This window comes from Protomyctophum parallelum (assembly GCF_964188405.1).
Source record: "Protomyctophum parallelum genome assembly, chromosome: 10".
In the NCBI taxonomy this organism is placed as follows: domain Eukaryota; kingdom Metazoa; phylum Chordata; class Actinopteri; order Myctophiformes; family Myctophidae; genus Protomyctophum; species Protomyctophum parallelum.
Genome location: NC_139704.1, coordinates 13,743,323 through 13,763,413, shown reverse-complemented (window position 1 = coordinate 13,763,413; position 20,091 = coordinate 13,743,323). Strand labels below are relative to the sequence as shown.

Genomic DNA, 20,091 nt, shown 5'->3' with positions numbered 1-20,091 from the left:
AGTCCAACCATGACCCTCAGGTTGCAAACCCTTTGTATTGCTGGATGTGGTGTATGGGATGATGAGGTGATAACCCTGGTGGTGGACTTGGTGTGGTGGAGGTTTTTGAATATACAGTCAATAACTAACACTGAAGGACATCTGTATGATGTCAACTGTTGTCCTAAATGTTTTCTAGGCTTAAAGGAGAATTTGGTGCAGAAGGGAAACCTATTGTTGCGCATCATGTCAGCCACCGGAAATGGCCGATCTGCTGTTTTCGGTTTGCGAAACCGGTGTGCAACGAAGTATAAAACAGTCTAGCCAGACAAATATCACTGCCTACCAATACATCTGGGGAAATCTCAGCAGAGAAAACATCTGCTAACAAACCTACGGCCTACTCTTTTGGTAACCAGTCCTGATACCGTCTGAATAACCGTCCTGATGTCTTTGCGTTTGTTCTACAATGCAGTTATTTCTTGAATCTCTGAATGGTTTCCACCCAATTTTAAGCCCCAAGTTGAATTAAATGTCACCAGACGTATTGGTAGGCAGAGATCTCCGATCACGTGCCTACATGAGCCAAAACTGTCTCTGCTCGTTTCTGATTGGGGATGATGGCTACTTCTACTGAACTGCTGTTTCCTGATCTCAGGGGTAAAGGTGATAGTCCAGAAGCCCGTGCGTTGGCTAAGCAGATCGGCGCTGCCCTTCTGACCCTGCAGTCCAAAACCAACCGGGCCGTGGCCAACATGAGGCCAGCCAAGCCTGCCGTCACCCTGGAGGGCAAGATGGAACAGGCTCTGCGCTGGGTCAACAGTCCCGGGCTAGACGACAGAGGAGTAGGTGAGTGGTGGTGTTGAATGCTGCCCCGGGGGAGGGATGACATCACAATTTGGTGTCTAAAATAAAACCTCAGACCTTGCATACCTGTTGTCAGCCTTTATTGATGTTTGGATAGCGTGTGAAAGTGGGTATGTTACCGACTGAAAGACTTTGCATTGCTTGTGTAGCATTTAGCTGACAGTTGTGCAGCATCATGAAAGATGTGAGCGATTTGAGGCTGCAGACGGGCCCATGGGGGGGATTTAGAGAATCAAATGCCTCGGCCCTGCATCGTTTGTAACGTAGCACCCGGAGGCCAACTTGCTTTCTCTGCCCTCGGTGGCGATTGATGCTATTTCCCCCAACACCTGCACTGACTCGCCTCATACAGAGCTCCATTGACTGACTAACTGTCTGATTCAGTGAGCATTCTGTCTGCTGCCCTATGTCTGTTTTGTAGTTTGATTGTTTCCCCTTTATGCTTAAATCCCCTGCTTCCATATGGAGCAGAATGTGAGAGACTACAATTCATTACAGGTATGCTGTTGTCTTTATGTCAACAATCACTATATGTAACTTTCTTTGATCAACCAGGACTAAATGCATGCAGTAGCCAATAGCAATGTTTGAGAGAGAGATTTATATTTATTTTTCAATTTATTATTTTCCTTGACACCTTCAGGAATGCAGCACTCATTACTGATATAATAATAATAATAATGAATACATTACATTATCAGCACAGTGAGATTGCTGAATCTCACTGTTTAGAGATTATTGAAAGACATAGCAGTGTTTTCTGTCTGCTCAGACACAATGTCAAGGACAAGGACAGAGAGAGATTGTGTGAAATTAGGCAGCCAAGTGTGAAGTGCGTGAGAATGACCCGATGACACCTCCCCAGGTCAGGCAGCGATCAGAGGAATGGTGGGGGAGGGGCGGAGGCTGGCAGGAGGCCTCATAGGCCCATATAGACAGGATCTGATTGGACGCTCCGACCGAACTGAAGCTTTGATGGTGTCCCTCGCCGACATGGCCGCCAGAGGTGAGGCCGAGGCTCCTGCTGCACGCGCTACAGCAGCACAGCTGCAGGACTGTCTCAAGGTATAGCGCACACGCGCACGCGCACGCACACGCACACACCACACACCACACACCACACACCACACACACACACACACACACACACACACACACACACACACACACACACACACACACACACACACACACACACACACACACACACACACACACACACACTCTCTCTCTCTCTTATGGCTTACAGGCACTATAATTATAAGTGGTACCACAGTCTGCTTATGTGAATAATGAATACATTTCCTATACTATACTGCGGTATATACTATACTCTATTGATCGGAGTCCCCCGGGGGTTTATAGTAGGCCCACTTTGTGCCTCACTTTGTGAGCATATCATTTTCGCCAAACGTTCACCTCAGGATAGGGACCATTTCCTACATAGTCATTATTAGTAAAGACTGCCACCTGGTGGCAAATAAGGTGAAGTATGCTCATAGTAAACTGAAAATGTGTCATCCTTTCACCAGCATTGCATAGCAATAGCATGTTCCATGTTCCATCCAGGCTCACTCACATGTAGTCTGTCTGCCTTGTGTTTAACAGGACCTGAAGGGGCGTATGCAGGAGGTCATGACCCAAGAAGTTTCTGATGTTTTCAGTGACACTACGACTCCTATCAAATTGCTGGCTGTGTCTGCAACTGCTCCCCCTGACACACCCAACAGAGAGGAGGTAATTAAGTCACAAGTGATGTTCCAACAACAAGCTGCTGTGGCGGCTTATGCAAAGGCTAAAATGTAATTTAGATAGCATGTTATGTAGACAGATGCCAGATTTGTTTGTAGATCCATCATCCTATAGTTTAGTTACATATAGTTTCAATAGTGTCAATGTATTCTTTTATATATTATCATCATCACATCATGGATTTCACAATGCCACGCCAGACTTCATTCAGTTCATTGCCATTCCCAGTTCCTGCTTACTGAAACATGTGTCCCTAGCGATGAACACGGGGAAGGTTTCCCTATATTAGATTAGTCGATGGGTGGCTCTTCCAAAAGAGATTTTGCACTCTCATTAGAAGGCGAGTGTAAGTGCCATCCAACCGTTTATTGTATATTACACTATACTATATTATTATTATATTATATTATACTGTATATTATACTGTTTATTTTGACGATAGGTTCTTGGATTAGCTATTTTCCTAGATTATTCCTAGATTCTATGCATTTGATATATTAACTCGTGTTTACCTTGTTACTGTAAATCATCTGGATTATGCCTACGTTTTAAATTGTAAGAAATGCGACTGTAACAGTAGTCATGTGTGTTCGTAGGTGTTCGAGGAGCGCGCAGGGAACTTTGAGGCTCACGCAGGTCGTCTGGGGGCGACCGCAGAGAAGGCTGCCGCCGTGGGAACAGCCAATAAGAGCACAGTAGAGGGGATACACGCTGCTGTGAAACACGCTAGGGAGCTCACACCACAGGTCAGTCTGTTCGCTGCAGTCATGTGCTATTTATACACAGTACTGTACTGTACTGTATATTTGTTTTGGTGTGCAAGGCAGGGGTTCTTAACCTGTGGGCCGGGGACCAATGGTGGGCCACGAGGGTGTTGCAAGTGGGCCCCCAAATGATTGGAAAAACACTGTTTTCTATGTGACAGCAATAAATAGGAACTTATAGTATACTGTGTTAGTTCCATTGATCCAAGTCGAAACACAATCGATTGATTGATCATTAAAATAAACATGCTCTGAACATACACGCTGGCCCACCCATCTGACCACCGTGGGATTTCGGTCCAGATGTGATCAACAACAACTCGAATCGCTGCCTTCCACACCTTGTAACTTGAAATAGCACACAATGTGAGCTCGTAGAGCTACTATTTTAGTTGCAAGCTGCGATGCGCGACCAAGTATAACTCAAGCATAAGTATTTCAGGTATCACGCCCAATTCACACCTAGCAGCGAGTTTCACTCAACAGTTGGGACGCTCGACAGCAAAAGCATTGCATCGAAGCTGAGAAAACCTCCACTTTGCACTAGCATCCAGTCCACTAGCATCCTTTGCTGAAGTGCATGGCCCCGCCCCCTCTTCCCGCCATTTCTCCAACCATCAGGGACAGGATATTTTTCACCACATCCGTCAGAGAACGGATCACATTAAAACCCAGACATACTGTATCACGATTATATCTTTTTAGTTGTTTGTGTATATAAAATATATATTCCCTAGCGAATCTCTTAGTTACACCCACATTGTTTCTGTGAAACAGTTTGTTTATGCTTATTCATTAAGATTCATAAAGATTTCTTGTGTCATTTTGCAGAGGCATCCCGGGTGGAATGCCAGGCATTCCATCCAGCAGGCACTTTCAGCAGGCATTTCGCTGCTGTACAGAAGCTGTGACTTTTTGCTAGTAGCTGTGCATTTGGAATGAATGAAGATAGGAATACAACAGCATATGTAATGCCTAATATGTATAAATCATTTAAAAACAAGCCACCGGAGGTGAGATAATATTGCCTGCATTTTTCCTGTCTGTCTTTGTGCTTTGTTGCTGGGTGCAGTCAGCTGGCAACGGTTGGCTGAGCACCGTGGCTCTCTGGCCGTGGACTAGAAACACAATCATTCAACATCACTTGAAATTGACAGAAATGTACTGCTGTATGCATGTTGTAGGTCGATATACAAGTTACATACAAGTACATAAACGACCAGGACGGCTCTGTTTGAACATGCACGCCAGCTCCTCTCTGCCCAGACAGGAGAGCTGTTTAGCGTACAGACAACATGTTGCATTTCTGGACACTGGACAGCGTGATTGTAAACAATCTATTAATTTTAACTGATAAAGAGGTTGCTCAATATTAATTCCTTTCCCGTTTACATACTATATGCTAGTTTAAACCTTTGATTTCAAAATGCGCTACCCAATACAGTAGCAGGCGCACACGACAGCTAGCTCATCATAACCTCAGACACAGCCAATGTATTATTTAAGCACTGTGGTTATCATCGTGGACTTGCAATGCTGCTGGTGTGAATTGGGCATGAAAGACTACATTTGCCAGATGGAGTCAAGTGTTTTTGTGTGTATGTGTGTTCATAATTAGGTGACTTCTGCTGCTCGGATCCAGCTGAAGAACCCTGGAAACCCAGCAGCGTATGAGCACTTTGACACCATGAAGAACCAATGGATCGACAATGTAGAGAAACTCACTGGTGAGAGTGTGCTTTAAGTCTGACAGCATGTATTGACATATCTACTACTATTAATATTTGGGGTTTCTGGGGTACACTTAATGTATTTCCTTAAATGAAACTACAGTCAGTAGATGAGGGCACATCCAACCTGTTTGATTGCAGGTGCAGGATACCGGTACATGTGAAGATTGAAGAGAACTAATCACACACTGCTGGCTGCAATCACACACTGGATTGCAGCCACCATTGACCAACATATTATTGATTAGCAAAACTTCAACTGAACAGGGTCTCCATCAGACAACTGAATTAAGTGAAACATGACATGAACAGCGCCTACTGTGTCTGTGTCTCTGTATGTTACGCTCCTCAGTGGGCCAACATCAAGTTTAACCTGATACTACAGTATTATAATGTGTGTGTGTGTGTGTGTGTGTGTGTGTGTGTGTGTGTGTGTGTGTGTGTGCGCGTGTGCCTATATATCCCCAGGTCTGGTGGATGAGGCTATAGACACCAAGTCCTTGCTAGACGCCTCAGAGGAAGCTATAAAGAAAGACATCGACAAGTGCCGTGTTGCCATGGCCAATGTCCAACCCCAGATGCTTGTTGCCGGGGCAACAAGCATAGCTAGACGAGCTAATCGAGTTCTGCTGGTGGCCAAGAGGGAGGTGGAGAACTCAGAGGATCCGCGGTTCCGCGACACGGTGAAGCACGCGTCGGACGTCCTGTCCCACACCATCTCACCCATGGTGATGGACGCCAAGGCAGTGGCTGGGAACATACAAGACAAAGGTACGTCCCGTCTCACACCATCTCACCCATATGGTGATGGACGCCAAGGCAGTGGCTGGGAACATACAAGACAAAGGTACGTCCCGTCTCACACCATCTCACCCATGGTGATAAGACGCCAAGGCAGTGGCTGGGAACATACAAGACAAAGGTACGGAACACCATCTGACAGTGGTGGAAAAAGTTAAAATGTTAGGTAATGTTAATGTAAAATCTTAGGTAAAAGTATCAATACTGCAATATAGAAATACTCTGTTGCAAGTAAAAGTCCAGAATTCAAAATGCACTTGAGTAAAAGTATAAGGTATTGGCATCAAAATGTACTTAAAGTACCAAAATTATGCAGAATGTCCTGTTTTTCCAAATGTATACAAATCTTTTGTAAATAACACATCTACAATAGATCTACAAGCTCACGCATTGTGGGCTTGTAGATCGTCAATTTTCAAATGACCTAAATGGTGGTTAATGTCTGTTTTGTAATAATGCTAAAACTTTACAAAGTAACTAGTAACTAAAGCTTTCAAATGAATGTAGTGTGGACTAGTATTTGCAATATTTGCATCCAAGAATTGTAGCAGAGTAGAAGTAAAAGTATTGTAAATTGGAAATACTCCAGTAAAGTAAAAGTACAGTACATGAGTACCGTACCGTAAATGGTACTTAGTTACTCTCCACTGCTGCAATCTGAGCTAAGGACTTCCAGACTCAAGGCCATGAGATGCTCTCATACTGAAGTACTTAACCTATGGCTCCCTCTCCTCCTCGTTCTCTCGTTCAGCTCTCCAGAAGGCCTACCTGGACTCCTGTCTGAGGATACTGTCTGCAGTGGGGAAGGTCAGAGAAGCCTTCCAGCCTCAGGAGCCTGACTTCCCACCTCCACCCCCTGATCTAGACCAGCTCCACGTAAGTATGCACGCACGCACACAGTCGGAAATTGGAAATATTGGAAATTGGAAATACTCAAGTGAAGTACAAATACCTCAAAATTGTACTTTACAAAAATGTACAGTACTTGAGTAAATGTACTTAGTTACTTTCAACCACTGATCATACCTGCGTGTATGTGTGTGTGTGTGTGTGTGTGTGTGTGTGTGTGTGTGTGTGTGTGTGTGTGTGTGTGTGTGTGCGTGTGCGTGTGCGTGTGCGTGTGCGTGTGCGCGCAGGTCAGTGATGAGCAGGTTCCACCCAAGCCTCCCCTGCCAGAAGGGGAGGTGCCCCCGCCCCGCCCCCCTCCTCCTGAAGAGAAGGATGAAGAGTTCCCAGAGCAGAAGGCTGGAGAGGTGCTCAGTGAACCCATGATGGTGGCAGCCAGGCAGCTGCATGACGAGGCACGCAAGTGGTCTAGCAAGGTCAGTGTACGCATGCGCATGCGCATGCGCACACACACACACACACACACACACACACACACACACACACACACACACACACACACACACACACACACACACTGTGCGGTCAAGAATCTGTGATCAAGAAACCATTTAGAATCAGAATTATTGCTATTTCCTGGTATGTTTTAGTATAATTAATTTGTCTCAGTGATGTTGCTGTAGTGTATATGTATAGTATACAACAACAGTGTAGAAACATACATCTCAAGATTCACTCATTGTGAACAGGTCTGATGACAAATGAGAAATTAATGCAAAATCAATATGTCACCAATATTGATTCAATGTGAGTGCTGACGTTTTATCAGCAACTCTGCCAATACTGTACATAACACATAATCTGATTTATTTGCGTTCATTTGTGCTAAAAGTTTGATGTTGAGACCTGTTTCTCCAAACAATTATAGAATGAATGGAATCAATCACTACTTCTGGTTCCTCGTCCTCAAGAGCACAGCTACATTTATAGATTTAATAGATGCTCTGCTCAGCTATCTAGTTTTATACTAGTAAAATTGGTGTAAATGTTTGAACTAGAAATGTGGATTTTATAGTTAGCACATTTTCATAGTGAGCACAGGATTCTTCTCTCTCTATCATGTGATGAAGTGATACGGTGTCCTCTGATATTCCTTTCTTTTCAGAACTAAACTGTTACTTTTGAAACTGTGTTGTTCCTGAAATGTGGAGATCAGTGTCTCAATTCCAATTTCAGAGTAAAACTGGAAACTGTCATCTGGTAGAGGTGTCCGCATGTACTGTAGGCTCAATAACGGATTAATACAAATACCTAGACACACACACACACACACACACACACACACACTCACACACACGATTTGACAACTAAAGCCTACATTATACTGAAAATAGCTATCTACAAGCTCGTAGATTTGCTATTTTCAGTAGGTTGACACCTTCAGTACGGCACAACTAAGTACAAAGCTCAGGTTTAATGTTAGAGAGGCGTAGAACCACTCTTGCCAAGATTACTCCTCCCTGCACAACAATCTTCTGCTCCATTTAAACCCAATCAAATCACCCCGAAGCCCTTAGCATTATAACAATCAGGACTATTGAAGTAATAAGACTGAATTATATTAAATAAAATAAAGAAATAAAGGTCCTGTACCTGCGACAGCAAATCTTAATACTGGAAACTAACAGTATTGTAGAGCACAAGAAAACACTAAACTATTTCATTTTAACTGAAATTGCAATATCTTTATATTCTTTAAAGATAGATCAAACCAAAATCATACACTTGAGGAATCAATCCCTTCAAAATGTAAATTAAATGTTCAATTCCCTTTAAATTCTCCCCTACAATGTCCCTTTAAAAGTGCCCCAAAGTCCAATCCAAGATCCTCTTTTATTCAGTTAGATAGTCCAAAAAAATTAGGAAACAAAAGGGCAATGCATTGCTTACCGAAAAAAGGAAATTAAATGTCCACCTCACCCGACCTTTAAGTCCGGAGTCATCTGCTGGGTCCTTTGTTATACAAGCTCTGTTTGTTTGTCAGAACTTAACACCTCAGAAGCTGCCCTACCAAACTTTCTTTCCTTCCCTTGGTAAAGTTATTCTGTCAGACAGGCATTTTTTGCATTCACTTCTGAATTGGCATAGTATTGGCCTTTAAAAGAGTGTGTTTGGCAAAGAAACATAACCACACCAAACCCTCTTCTTACTGCCCAAAATGGCACCCAGGCTCGGCGCCTGACTTCCTGTTCTTTTATAGCTTCCTGGAAATATTGCTCAGCCACATTTCCCCACAGCTCCCCTTGTGATCAAACCTTGTCATTTGTCAACAGAAAATTGATAACCATGGTTCAACTACACAAAATGAAAACACATTATATTGTATTCTCCGTACACTACATTTCAGTGTTAAATATTCAACCCTAGTTTAACCAACATATTTGTTGTTTAATTTTCTTTCATACTCATACCAGGCCAGGAATTAGGAAATACATTGTTTCACACATTGTTATGTGGCAGTGTCACAGCATCTTGATGGCGTGGTTCTCTGACTAGTTAATTAAGGAAATATAACAACAGTGGAGCAGACATACAATTATGTTTTGTCTTATGGCCTAATGGCTACATTACGCTACTGTATCCTATTTATTTGTATTGTAGTTATCTCTCTGTGTGTGTGTGTGTGTGTGTGTGTGTGTGTGTGTGTGTGTGTGTGTGTGTGTGTGTGCGTGCGTGCGTGCGTGCGTGCGTGCGTGCGTGCGTGCGTGCGTGCGTGCGTGTAGTTGTGGTGGAGCAGCTAGTCTGTGCAGATGATGTTATTCAGGATTGGTGCTTTCTTGCTACCTTCACTCACTCTTTCAGCTCTGCTGATGATCTCTAAATTCACACTTGTGTTCTGATTGGAGGGTCAGGCATCTTAAACGGACGGCTCATATCAAGACCACAGGAGGTGAAACGATCTGTTCTGGTCACACACCTTAAACCGCCAGTCTGCCAGGACCCCCAAACGCTGCTGTTATAAACGAATGGAGTTGCGCTGTTGTGTGTGAAAACAAGGCAGCTCTTCTCCCCTGCTAAACAAGTGGGAACTGAAGGGACACGTGTTGGGGATTGTTTCTTTGCCACTGATCCACAGTGAGATGTAGAGTATCACCCTGCTAGCCACCTTCCCAGCCCACTTCCCTCCTCTTCTGTTGTACACATTGCTCCTAGAAAATCTCCTGCTCTGTATGCACATGCTACTGTGCTTCCCCTCCTCCTCCTCCTCTTCCTCCTCCTCCTCCTCCTCCCTGATGCCTGTATCCTTCTCTCCTCCCTGTAGACCTCATGTCCTCCGTTCTTCCATCCTCTGTTCTTCCAATGCTGTAGTAAAGGCCCTGGCCTGAACAAACACTCGTGCAGGTGCTTTTCAGTTGCTCTTTCTCATTTCTCTTTATCTCCTCTACTTTAGGTAAATTGGCCTTTTTTTCAAAAAATCCAAACTTTTCATGAATTAAAAAAAGGAATTTCACAAAGAAAAGAAAAATCCATAAATTAGAAGAAATATAGTTGTGAAAATAGCAGATCTACAAGCTCACGCTGTGCAGCTTGTAGCTATTTTCAGGGAATTCTGTTTGGGATCACGGGGCTAAAACGTTTGGGAACCACTGACCTAAACAACCCTGAGAAGAGGTGTTTAGCCAACAGCCTCTGAAAACACCTGCATGAGTGTTAAGGGCCTTTAAATGTTTTCAATGCTTCTTCTCCCTCCTCCCGTCCATGGCTTCTTTCCTCACCTGCTCCCTTCTTCTACACATTCCTCCTTTTCTTTCTGACTCCCATCGTCTGATGCCCTCCTCCTCCCCCTCCTCTCAATCCCTCCGTCACCCCCCCCCCCCCCCCCCACACACACACACACACCAGCCTGAGGATGAGGAGGCAGTATTGGAGAGGGAGGTATATGATGAAGATGCGTTTACTGATGGGGAGGATGACTATGAGCCAGAACTGCTGATGATGACGTCCAGCCAACTTGTCAATCAACCCATTCTGCTCGCCGCCCAGTCGTTGCACCAGGAGGCGCGCAAGTGGTCCAGCAAGGTCTGCACATGCACTGATATGTGCTCGCACACGCACGCGCACGCACACACACATCATACTGTACAATACATGCACACCAAACCTGTATTTTCTGATAATTCTTAGTGTTTGTTTTGACTCTGTACCACGTAGGAATAGCATGGAAGATACCCTGAAAATAGCTACAAGCTGCACAGCGTGAGCTTGTAGATCAGCTATTTTCACAACTATTTGTTCTAATTTACGGCAGCCATATTGACATGAAATTGTATACGTTAAACACAGGTGTTTGTTACCTAGCAATGATGCTAAGATTTTATTCCATTTAGTATAGCACAGGCTTTGCAGTGAACCATCATGCACACTAGCAGCACTCTGACTCTGTCTGACCTTAAATGGATTGGAACCTGTTTAGTGTTTACTCTTTACCCATCTATTTCATGTCATAATGGCTGCAGTGAGGCCTATTGGCTGTCAGGGAACCTGTTCAGCAGGGAGTGGAACTGGGAGAGATAACGTCTTCCTCTGCACACATTATGGCACCCTTCTGGTGAAACTTCTCACTGTCAGGTGAAGAATAGTTGCGGGTGTGTATGTGATGTGGTTGTCTACATTCTCCACATGACCAACAACTAGGGTTTGGCAGTGACAAGGAATTTGGGAGGAATTGGCAATGACCGTGGAGAAAAACTAAACTAAAAACAATGAAATTACAATAAAATATATTAAAATAAAACATACAGAAAACCATACATTTATACTACCTGTCACTACCTGAATTGTTATCATGCGGTAAACCCCGATTCTCTGTACTGCCGAGCAGGTTAAAACAAACACTCAGAATTTGCAAATAATATTTTGACCCAGGTTTGGTAAACACGAACTGGATCCTACATTCATGCACATTCAGATATTGTACACACACACTATTGCACATGCACGCATGCATACACACACACACACACACACACACACACACACACACACAAGGCAAAGCAACTCCCTGGACTTCATATTCACGATGGCGACTGGCAACGATATTCATTGCACTGTACAGTAGGTGCAGGAACGTTCAGCTCTGCATCCGCCATCATTCTGGACTCCAACAACTGGTTGTGGCTGCTGGTGCTGCTGTTTTGTTGTTGCATCACACTTTGACACGTTTATGCTGATGTCATGCTAAGGTTGCACTAAGGTTTAAAGCCTGCCCTGATTTACACTTACATAGTTCCAAAATATTGCTGAGCCAAGCTCACAACGCATCGCAGTGTGACGTGTTGTAAGCATGTAGATCGGCTATTTTTGCTGCGCGACACCGTGTGTAACAAAGTAGTCAAGACAAGTCTTTGATTGTTGGAATGGCAAATGTGTTTGTTTGCCCTGGATGTATAAATTGGTACTGGCTTCACAAGTCCCTCCTTTATGTTCTTGATTTGGTAAAGTGGTTTAACGGAGGGGTCAGTGGCCCTGACTGCTTATCGCTGTTGTCAGTCACTCGTTGTCTGGCCAACCTGTGAAGCCAAGGATGACAGTCTCCCAAAGACTCATGGGTAACGTAGTTCTGATGTTACCTGGTTGCTTGCCATTACAAACTGCTTCTTAGCCTGCTTAGTCTGAATGTGTCAGACTAAGATCACTGCACACCACTATGCACATCACCGTATGGTACTAACTGCCAGGGATCCTGAGACGTAACCTTCAGCTACTTGTGGTGAGAAGGTGGCGGTGAGACTCTCTGGTCAGCCTTGTATCATCATTGCATCTCTGGCAAACAGGGCACATGGACTGAGGCTTGACTGAAAGCAACATGACAAGCAAAGCTTTGTCATGGGTGATGTGATGAACACGCACTAACTTGTATCCACGCTGCATGCAGCTCATCGCAGAACACAAACTAATTGTGTTTGTTTAATTGCTGTTACAATGGCTATGTTGCTTTTATTACAAAATCACTTTGCAATGTTAACATTTTAATGTCTTTGGATAACAATGTTTTCATTATGTGTTTTGAGTTTTGACCATGCTAAACAAACCTTTTGGGGGTTATTGTTGAATAAACTAGTTTGAGATGTCTCAGCCAATGAGGTACACAGAAAAATCCTGAGTGAGGGTCCATAAGTGCCCGCAAGGCACGAGTAATTTTTCCCACTATGAGGGATAACTTAACAGTTTCCGTGCCCCGAATGGATTACTCCAGGTTAATGTCGCTGCCGTATCGGACATACCCGCCTTTTGTTTTATGTGTTTAATCCGCCGTAATGTAATGAATCAAAAGAAAATCCGTCTTCGTCGCCGAGTATGAGACTGGATGCCTTCGCTGTGATGACGAAACCAGAAATCGTCTCATGCTGTGGGCTGCTAGGGCTTCTGGGAAATTGAGGCCAATGGAAATGCATTGGCTGCAACGCCTCATTGAAACCAATCTTGTGTGCGTCTTCCGGGTGCACCAAGATGGTGGATGCTACGCACAGATCATAACAAACCACGGGAGCTTTTTTTGATGGATTTTCGCGGATTAAAAGCCCAAATAATTCAGCGTATGCTCTAAAGGTAATACAACAATCTCGGCAGTGAAGGGGGGTTGATTAAAATGCGGGTTAATCGTAAAAAACAGTCAAACTGTTAACACTCAGGATTTTACTGTGTGTGTTCCCGGTGTGGTCTGAAAGAACTTGTCCAATACTTCAATCGTAGGGAAATGACATCATCGGAGCAGCCAAGCGGATGGCTCTGCTAATGGCTGAAATGTCTCGGCTGGTGCGTGGTGGGAGCGGAAACAAGCGAGCGTTGATCCAGTGTGCCAAGGACATCGCCAAGGCCTCAGATGAGGTGACGAGGCTGGCCAAAGAAGTGGCAAAGCAGTGCACCGACAGACGCATCAGAACAAACCTGCTTCAGGTATCAACATAAGCATACACTTCCGCAGCGCTTTACTGAGATTACTATTGATTACTTTTTTGATGAATCGAGTAATGAAGAAGTACGATATCTGACAAAAATAACTAAAATAGGTGATCGACAAGGAAGATATTTTACTCCTATAGTACAAGACGTGGACACAGTGATTGCAAAACACCTTCTAACATAATAACCCATGTTTGTCTTAACAAAGGTGTGTGAGCGCATCCCTACTATCAGCACTCAGTTGAAGATTCTCTCCACCGTCAAAGCCACCATGCTGGGACGAACCAACATCAGTGAAGAAGAGTCAGAACAGGTAAACATACACAATGACACAGGCATTACACATTACACAATCATTTTGTTGGCCAAGTGCAATCACACTGCTCTTTTAATTAAACACACAATCAAAGGACTTCAACATTAAAATCCTGAAATGGCAAACAGCAGATTTACTGTACAAGCTCAGCTTGTGGATCTGCTGTTTTTGCTACTTTTGTGTAACAAAGTAGGGCATTCATTTAAAAAAAAACCCATAAAGTTAAAATATAGAGAAGAGGTTTCTGCCCGATAGCAATGAAATGCCAACTGTGGAGATTAGCTCCAGACAGAGACACGCACGCACGCACTGACACACACACACACACACACACACACACACACACACACATTCTCTCTCTCACATAGGTGTCTAGCCTCTTGCAGAGCCACACAAAATAAATCATAACAAATCTGAAATCTAAATCTGATCACAGTCAGTTATATGTAACGTTGCTATTAGGTCTGCGCTCCGTGTTCCCGAAATCCCGCTCACTGCCAAACTATCCTTGCTGTCTAGGCCACAGACATGTTGGTCCACAACGCCCAGAACCTGATGCAATCAGTGAAGGAGACTGTCAGAGAAGCAGAGGCAGCGTCTATCAAGATACGCACGGACGCAGGTTTCACGCTGCGCTGGGTCCGCAAGACCCCCTGGTACCAGTAGACCAACCAGGTAGCTCAGGCTGGCCACTCCTTGAGCCTGGAACCAACAACGAACAATTTCCAATACAGGTAGCACACAACGACCTCGTTGTTGGGATAACGAGTGATCACACAAACCTCCCGGAAGAGGAGGGTCTGTCACGTGGTGCAGGTGGGTTCCAGCCATCCTTCACTGTCATCTGGATGTGTAACATCAGGGATTGTGTCACATGGTACCATGACGGAGTGGGTCCGTACAGCCCCCTATCGACGCCACTGGTTCCCAGGTCTGTAAAGGTGGCTGCGTTTTTTAGCTGCGTTTTGCAGATCCGAAAGTAGTATAGGCTATCATTAACTGTTAGCCTGTCACCAACACCCCACTAGGCTAGACTAGACTGATCAAATAGACCCCGACCCGAACAAACTTTATACAGACGAAATATTCGGCGCCAGTGTGCAAACCTAATTGACATAAAGTGAGGTTGATTTGTTTTTTACGTCGTCCATAATTCGCTCCGATATTCGGCTGAAAAAAACACCAGTGTGCAAACACCTTAACTCTGAGTATACAAATGGAACCAAATTATCCATTTGGTCTCATTTGTACACTCTCAGACTCAGAGTTAAATTAACATTGATGAGTTTACAGTGTATGTAGATTGGGCCAGAGATAAGAACTGTATCAAATGGGGTCTGTGGCAATCAAATTGGGGGTCCTAAAGGGTTGAGAATGACTGCGCTATGCCTCCCTTTATCTGTATGTATGGTCTTGCATAGGCTAATCAGAGACAGTTTTTAATATATATTTTTGGTATTTTGGGTTGTAAGAGTTTATCCAAATCCCAGGTATATATTTTTTGCATGAAAATGTTTTCTATTTTCTAAAGGTAAATTATGACATAAAGAGGTAAGCTCTCAGAGGACCTTAATTTACTTTTGGTTCAGTTTTATCCGTCAGACCTTCTTAATGTCTATTGTATATATTGTTTTATCATCTGCAACACTCAGTTATGGGCTTAACTCGCTGATTTTGCCACTTGTATTATGTAACCTTTTTCCTGGCTGATCGCTCACATAAGCTCTCCTCTTTTCATGTTTACTTTTATTGATATCATTGTTCTTAATGGGAGATTGGTCAGAAAACTGAAAGGTGACACAACACACCAGATGCTGCTGTTTGTCAGGTGAAATATTTAGGTCAGGTACGTGATTTCATTGTTTTGTTTTGTTTTGTTGAATTGAAGGACTGAAGGTTCTGATTTTGAATTTATTTGAAAAATACAGTATAAATTATTTTCAAAAGCCCATTATGCAATATTCATTATTAAAGAATATTGAAAAATATAGTCCACAATTTTCAGCCGACAGCATAGAAATGCATTAGGAGATAGTTACATTTGTGGTTGGTATCTTGTATTATGTATCATTTTATTTAAAGATTAACAATGACAAATGCCAAAGGATATGATGTTATTATCATTAGACTAATACAGAAGAGAGCAATGTAAAGGAGTGTGGTTTGTTGTCAAGTGGGGATCATGGGGAGTCTGGTGCACCTGTGATGGATTGAGTTGATTACCTGTCAGGCTTTAAAAGACATCATTTTTGTCATCTATGTCAAATAATTATGCTTCAGTGCATTGCATTTATGGTTTGCAGCTTCAGTTATTTCACAGAAATGTTTAAAACTAATAAACTAAATGAAACTTAGTAACCTTAGGGCCGATTCATACTCCTATTTTAGAGCCGAATAAAAGTCGGTTCGGCTCTGTAGAGCCTACAATGTGACGTCATTTGAGGTTCGGGGGGGCGGGTAACGTCCTAAAGTCAGCTCTTCGGTGCTACTGAAAATTTCTGACGAGCTGAAATCATTTCGGCACTACAGCGCACTACAGCGGTAACATAGGAGTATGAATCGGCCCTAAGTAACCTCAGGCCAGTTTAGCTCCAACAAGTTTGTCACAATTCTAATCTGTGTACTGTAATAAGACATAAGACTGAAATAGCCTATTTGGCTGATTAAGGCCTGGGCTACACCTATATGGATCTTTTTTCAAACACAGATTTTTTTGTGCGTTTGGGCCTTTCAGCCACACGCAAACAGAGTTTTCGGCCACTCAAACGGAGGTTTTTGAAAACAGAGAAATAAGTGAAGATTTTCCAAAATATCCGGATCAGTGGATCTGTGTAGTCATGCGAAACAGATCTTTTGAGAACCGATGACATCACCACTCATTAGCGCATATCATTTTTACTATGATATAGGTGAGAAATGCAGCTTGCGCCTGGAAACTACACAGATATCTATCCGATTGTTCATGTTTTATATCACTGTGTTAATAAGTAACTTATCATTGTTGCATCAACTGCACCAGCGAGCAATCCAATATGAATTGTACTGGTGCGGAGGGCGAAGCTTAAATAAGAGAGAGGTGAATGCAATCGCATCAAATAGTGTGGTTGGTGAGAAGAAAGTGCAGTGGGTCATGTCCAGTCGTGCATAATAATATAATAGGGCGCACCCTTGACTGCATGCAGTTCCCGAATGTGTCCTTTATAGCCTACAACGTGACATTTACTATACACCTCGAAAATAGCCACTCAACAAGCTCACAACTGGTTGCGGACACCACACTTCTATATGTCTGACTCTGCTATTATTTTCTGTGCAAGACTTGCCAGCAGACTTTTTTTTTTTTACTTTTTTTTACTACTAGTTGAGAAACAGTGAACTGAATGACCTGGTGACATTGATGACCGTCCATGCAGTCATTTAATAACTGTTATTAACTTTTCACTTTTGGGGGGCCCCTAAGCTTGAGCCTCCGTGTGACAACAAAGCGGCCATGCGGAGGCTGAAGCTCAGGGGCCCCCTAGCTCAGAGGCCCCTGGGCCTGGGCCCAACAGGCGCGTTGGATAATCCTCCCCTGCTTGCCAGAGCAATGATAAAGTGTCTATCATTGGGTGTATGAATCAGAATCATATTTTTTAATTATATGGAGACATTGGAGAGAGAAGATCGAGTGTCAGGATTTGGAGATTCACGCACATACTGTAGCATGACATGCTGACAGACAATGCAAGAAGCATGTTCCACTTCCACTCACAATTTAGGTGGCTTTTAAAATGGGGTACTTATTCATTTCCTTCATTAAAAAATATGATAGGCCTATGTATTTGGCACCTCATAAGTGTAAATCAAATAGCCTACAATTGAAACCTGCTACTGCAGTGATTTTCTCCTGTGTTCAATGCGTTTCTGCGTTTTTGTGTAAACACAGATATCTTTGTCGTATTTTTTTACGTTTTGCAAAAGATCCATATAGGTATTAACCTGACTCTGCCAGATGAGGGCGGTATTGGGTAACAAATTTGTGTAGCAAGCTTCTTGGATCTGGCAGCGTCAGGTTATATAGGTATAGCCCAGGCCTTAATGTCTTTTAAACACTTGAGCCCTATTTTATACTTTGTCAATTAGCCCAATTAATTCCAGGTGCTTACTGCTGCTAGAGCATGCTCCAATTCAGCTAATGACAAACCAGAGATGCTCGGGAGTTACTCTTGAGGTTTATCATGTTCTAGCAGAAACAATTAATTGTTTTTATTCTGCTTTCATTATTTAAATGTACTGCTGAACTTCTGACCAATCTCTGTAACAGTTGAACTGTTTACTTTAGGACAGGGGTCTTCAACAGGGCGTCCGGGACCCCTAGGGGGTATTTTATTTTGCATTAACCAGTGCCACTTGAACCCTAGCATCCCTATTCTGAGGAGAACTTTAGCCAAAGATAGCAGATCTACAAGCACACAAGTCACAAACACCTCACACTGCCTGGCTGCGAGGCATTGTGAGCTTGGGCTATTTTCAGCCAAGAGGTTTGGTGTAGAGGGAAAGAAGAACAGACTTCTGTCTTAACAGAGTGAAAGGTCCAGTTTAAATGGTTAAATGTCTGAAAATACATATTAACATGAATCCACAGCGCTTGACAGTGCTGCCAAACAAGTCTATGAAGCTATCTATGAAATCTAGGGAAAAGTTTAATCTATCCCTGCTTCAACTTTCTCTCAGATAAGGGGTCCTTGGCCTGAAAAACGTTGAAGACCCCTGCTTTAGGACTTTTTCATAAAATAATGATCAAAGCCAATGTTTTTTTTCTTTCTTTTTTTTGACAATCAACAGCAGCCCACTCTGGAACCTTCTCTGTGTGTTTAGTAGTCTAGATGCTGTCAAGCATTCTTTAGAGGATTTCCATGAGACCCCGGTGGTTTGTGAATAATGTGAAACTTTGTGTGATATGGTGGCATGGCTTATGCCACTCTTATTACTTAATTTATAATTTTGAGAGGCAATTGTTTAATTAAAAGTGTTTTGTCTGGAGCAAGTGAACAACACCATTAAAGCACCTTGCTAATAACAGTTTATATACAGTCTGAGTATCGGTGATAATTAGATTTTTCTTGAACTTAGTTAAATCTACGCGAATATTTTTTTTATATATATATTTTCTTAAGATGTCAGTGTTAAAAAAACCCAAAGCATCAAAGATTTGGATGATGGCCTCAGCAGCAGGTTTCATCAAGCTGTGGACGATATTAGCAGTGATGGGCTGTCAGCCTGTCACCATGGTGGTTAACTTAAGCTCTTGTCAAAAATGTTAAGAAATGTTCTAAACTAAATAAATTTGCTGATCTAAAAGCTCGAAGATCAGCCATTTTCAAAACATTTCTGACATGCTCAAAATACAATAGGGACACCAGGGTTAACGGCAGTGCTTTGGCTGTTGTGGCACAGATTTGTTTACTGCAATTTATTAATTTAATTATAGCCTACAGAGCATGTAGCAGTCACTGAGCTCTTGACTAAGACTGAGAGGGACACGATGTGATGGTGCGTGCACTCAATGTTTCACACCCTGAATGTATTATGTATAATGATAAGTTATAGCCCTGCCAACACATCTGCTGTGCCTTGGATTAATAAAAGGACAATAATGAAGGCTCTGACTTGGTCATTCAATGCAATTGCCATTACAAATAAATGCTTTGACCTGGAATGGACAACCTCGTCGTTCAGTGTTGGCTGAAAAAGACTAAAGAGCACACAGTGACATCACATACACGCACTTTAGGGAGTAAAACTTTTCACACTTTTAGATAAGGGATTGTGCAAATACTGTGTAGAGTGAAAGGGTTATTCCACATTAACACTCTTGGGGGTGCTTTTGCTAAACTAGATTGCCTGGAACAGTGTCAAGTATGACAAGCTAATTTAACGATGATTCATCTACAGTACACACTATTCCTTAAATGCTTAAGCTTATGTAGTTGACCAGGGTCTATGGACTATATCTTGCACATCGTGTTACGAGGTGTTTTGAACTTGTAACCCTATCGGCTGATAGGGTTCATATGATTAAGCAGTCTTAATA

General features: G+C 42.9%; 1 protein-coding gene across 2 annotated transcripts in view; it reads left to right on the top strand.

The window, feature by feature from the left end:
* LOC310866098 (vinculin-like) overlaps positions 1–19,663 on the top strand; it is a 49,930-nt gene extending 30,267 nt beyond the window's left edge. Inside the window, exons 11-22 of one of the 2 annotated variants that reach the window (XM_083775438.1) lie at positions 638–828; positions 1,712–1,911; positions 2,455–2,583; positions 3,195–3,344; positions 4,981–5,089; positions 5,561–5,863; positions 6,645–6,769; positions 7,030–7,215; positions 10,643–10,819; positions 13,493–13,696; positions 13,911–14,015; positions 14,538–19,663. In XM_083775438.1, the coding sequence (XP_083631564.1) occupies positions 638–828; positions 1,712–1,911; positions 2,455–2,583; positions 3,195–3,344; positions 4,981–5,089; positions 5,561–5,863; positions 6,645–6,769; positions 7,030–7,215; positions 10,643–10,819; positions 13,493–13,696; positions 13,911–14,015; positions 14,538–14,684 (2,026 nt within the window). In that variant the 3' untranslated portion in view covers positions 14,685–19,663. The remainder of the gene's footprint in view (positions 1–637; positions 829–1,711; positions 1,912–2,454; positions 2,584–3,194; positions 3,345–4,980; positions 5,090–5,560; positions 5,864–6,644; positions 6,770–7,029; positions 7,216–10,642; positions 10,820–13,492; positions 13,697–13,910; positions 14,016–14,537) is intronic. The other variant, XM_083775439.1, reaches the window with a different exon arrangement.
* The last annotated feature ends 428 nt before the right edge of the window (positions 19,664–20,091 follow it).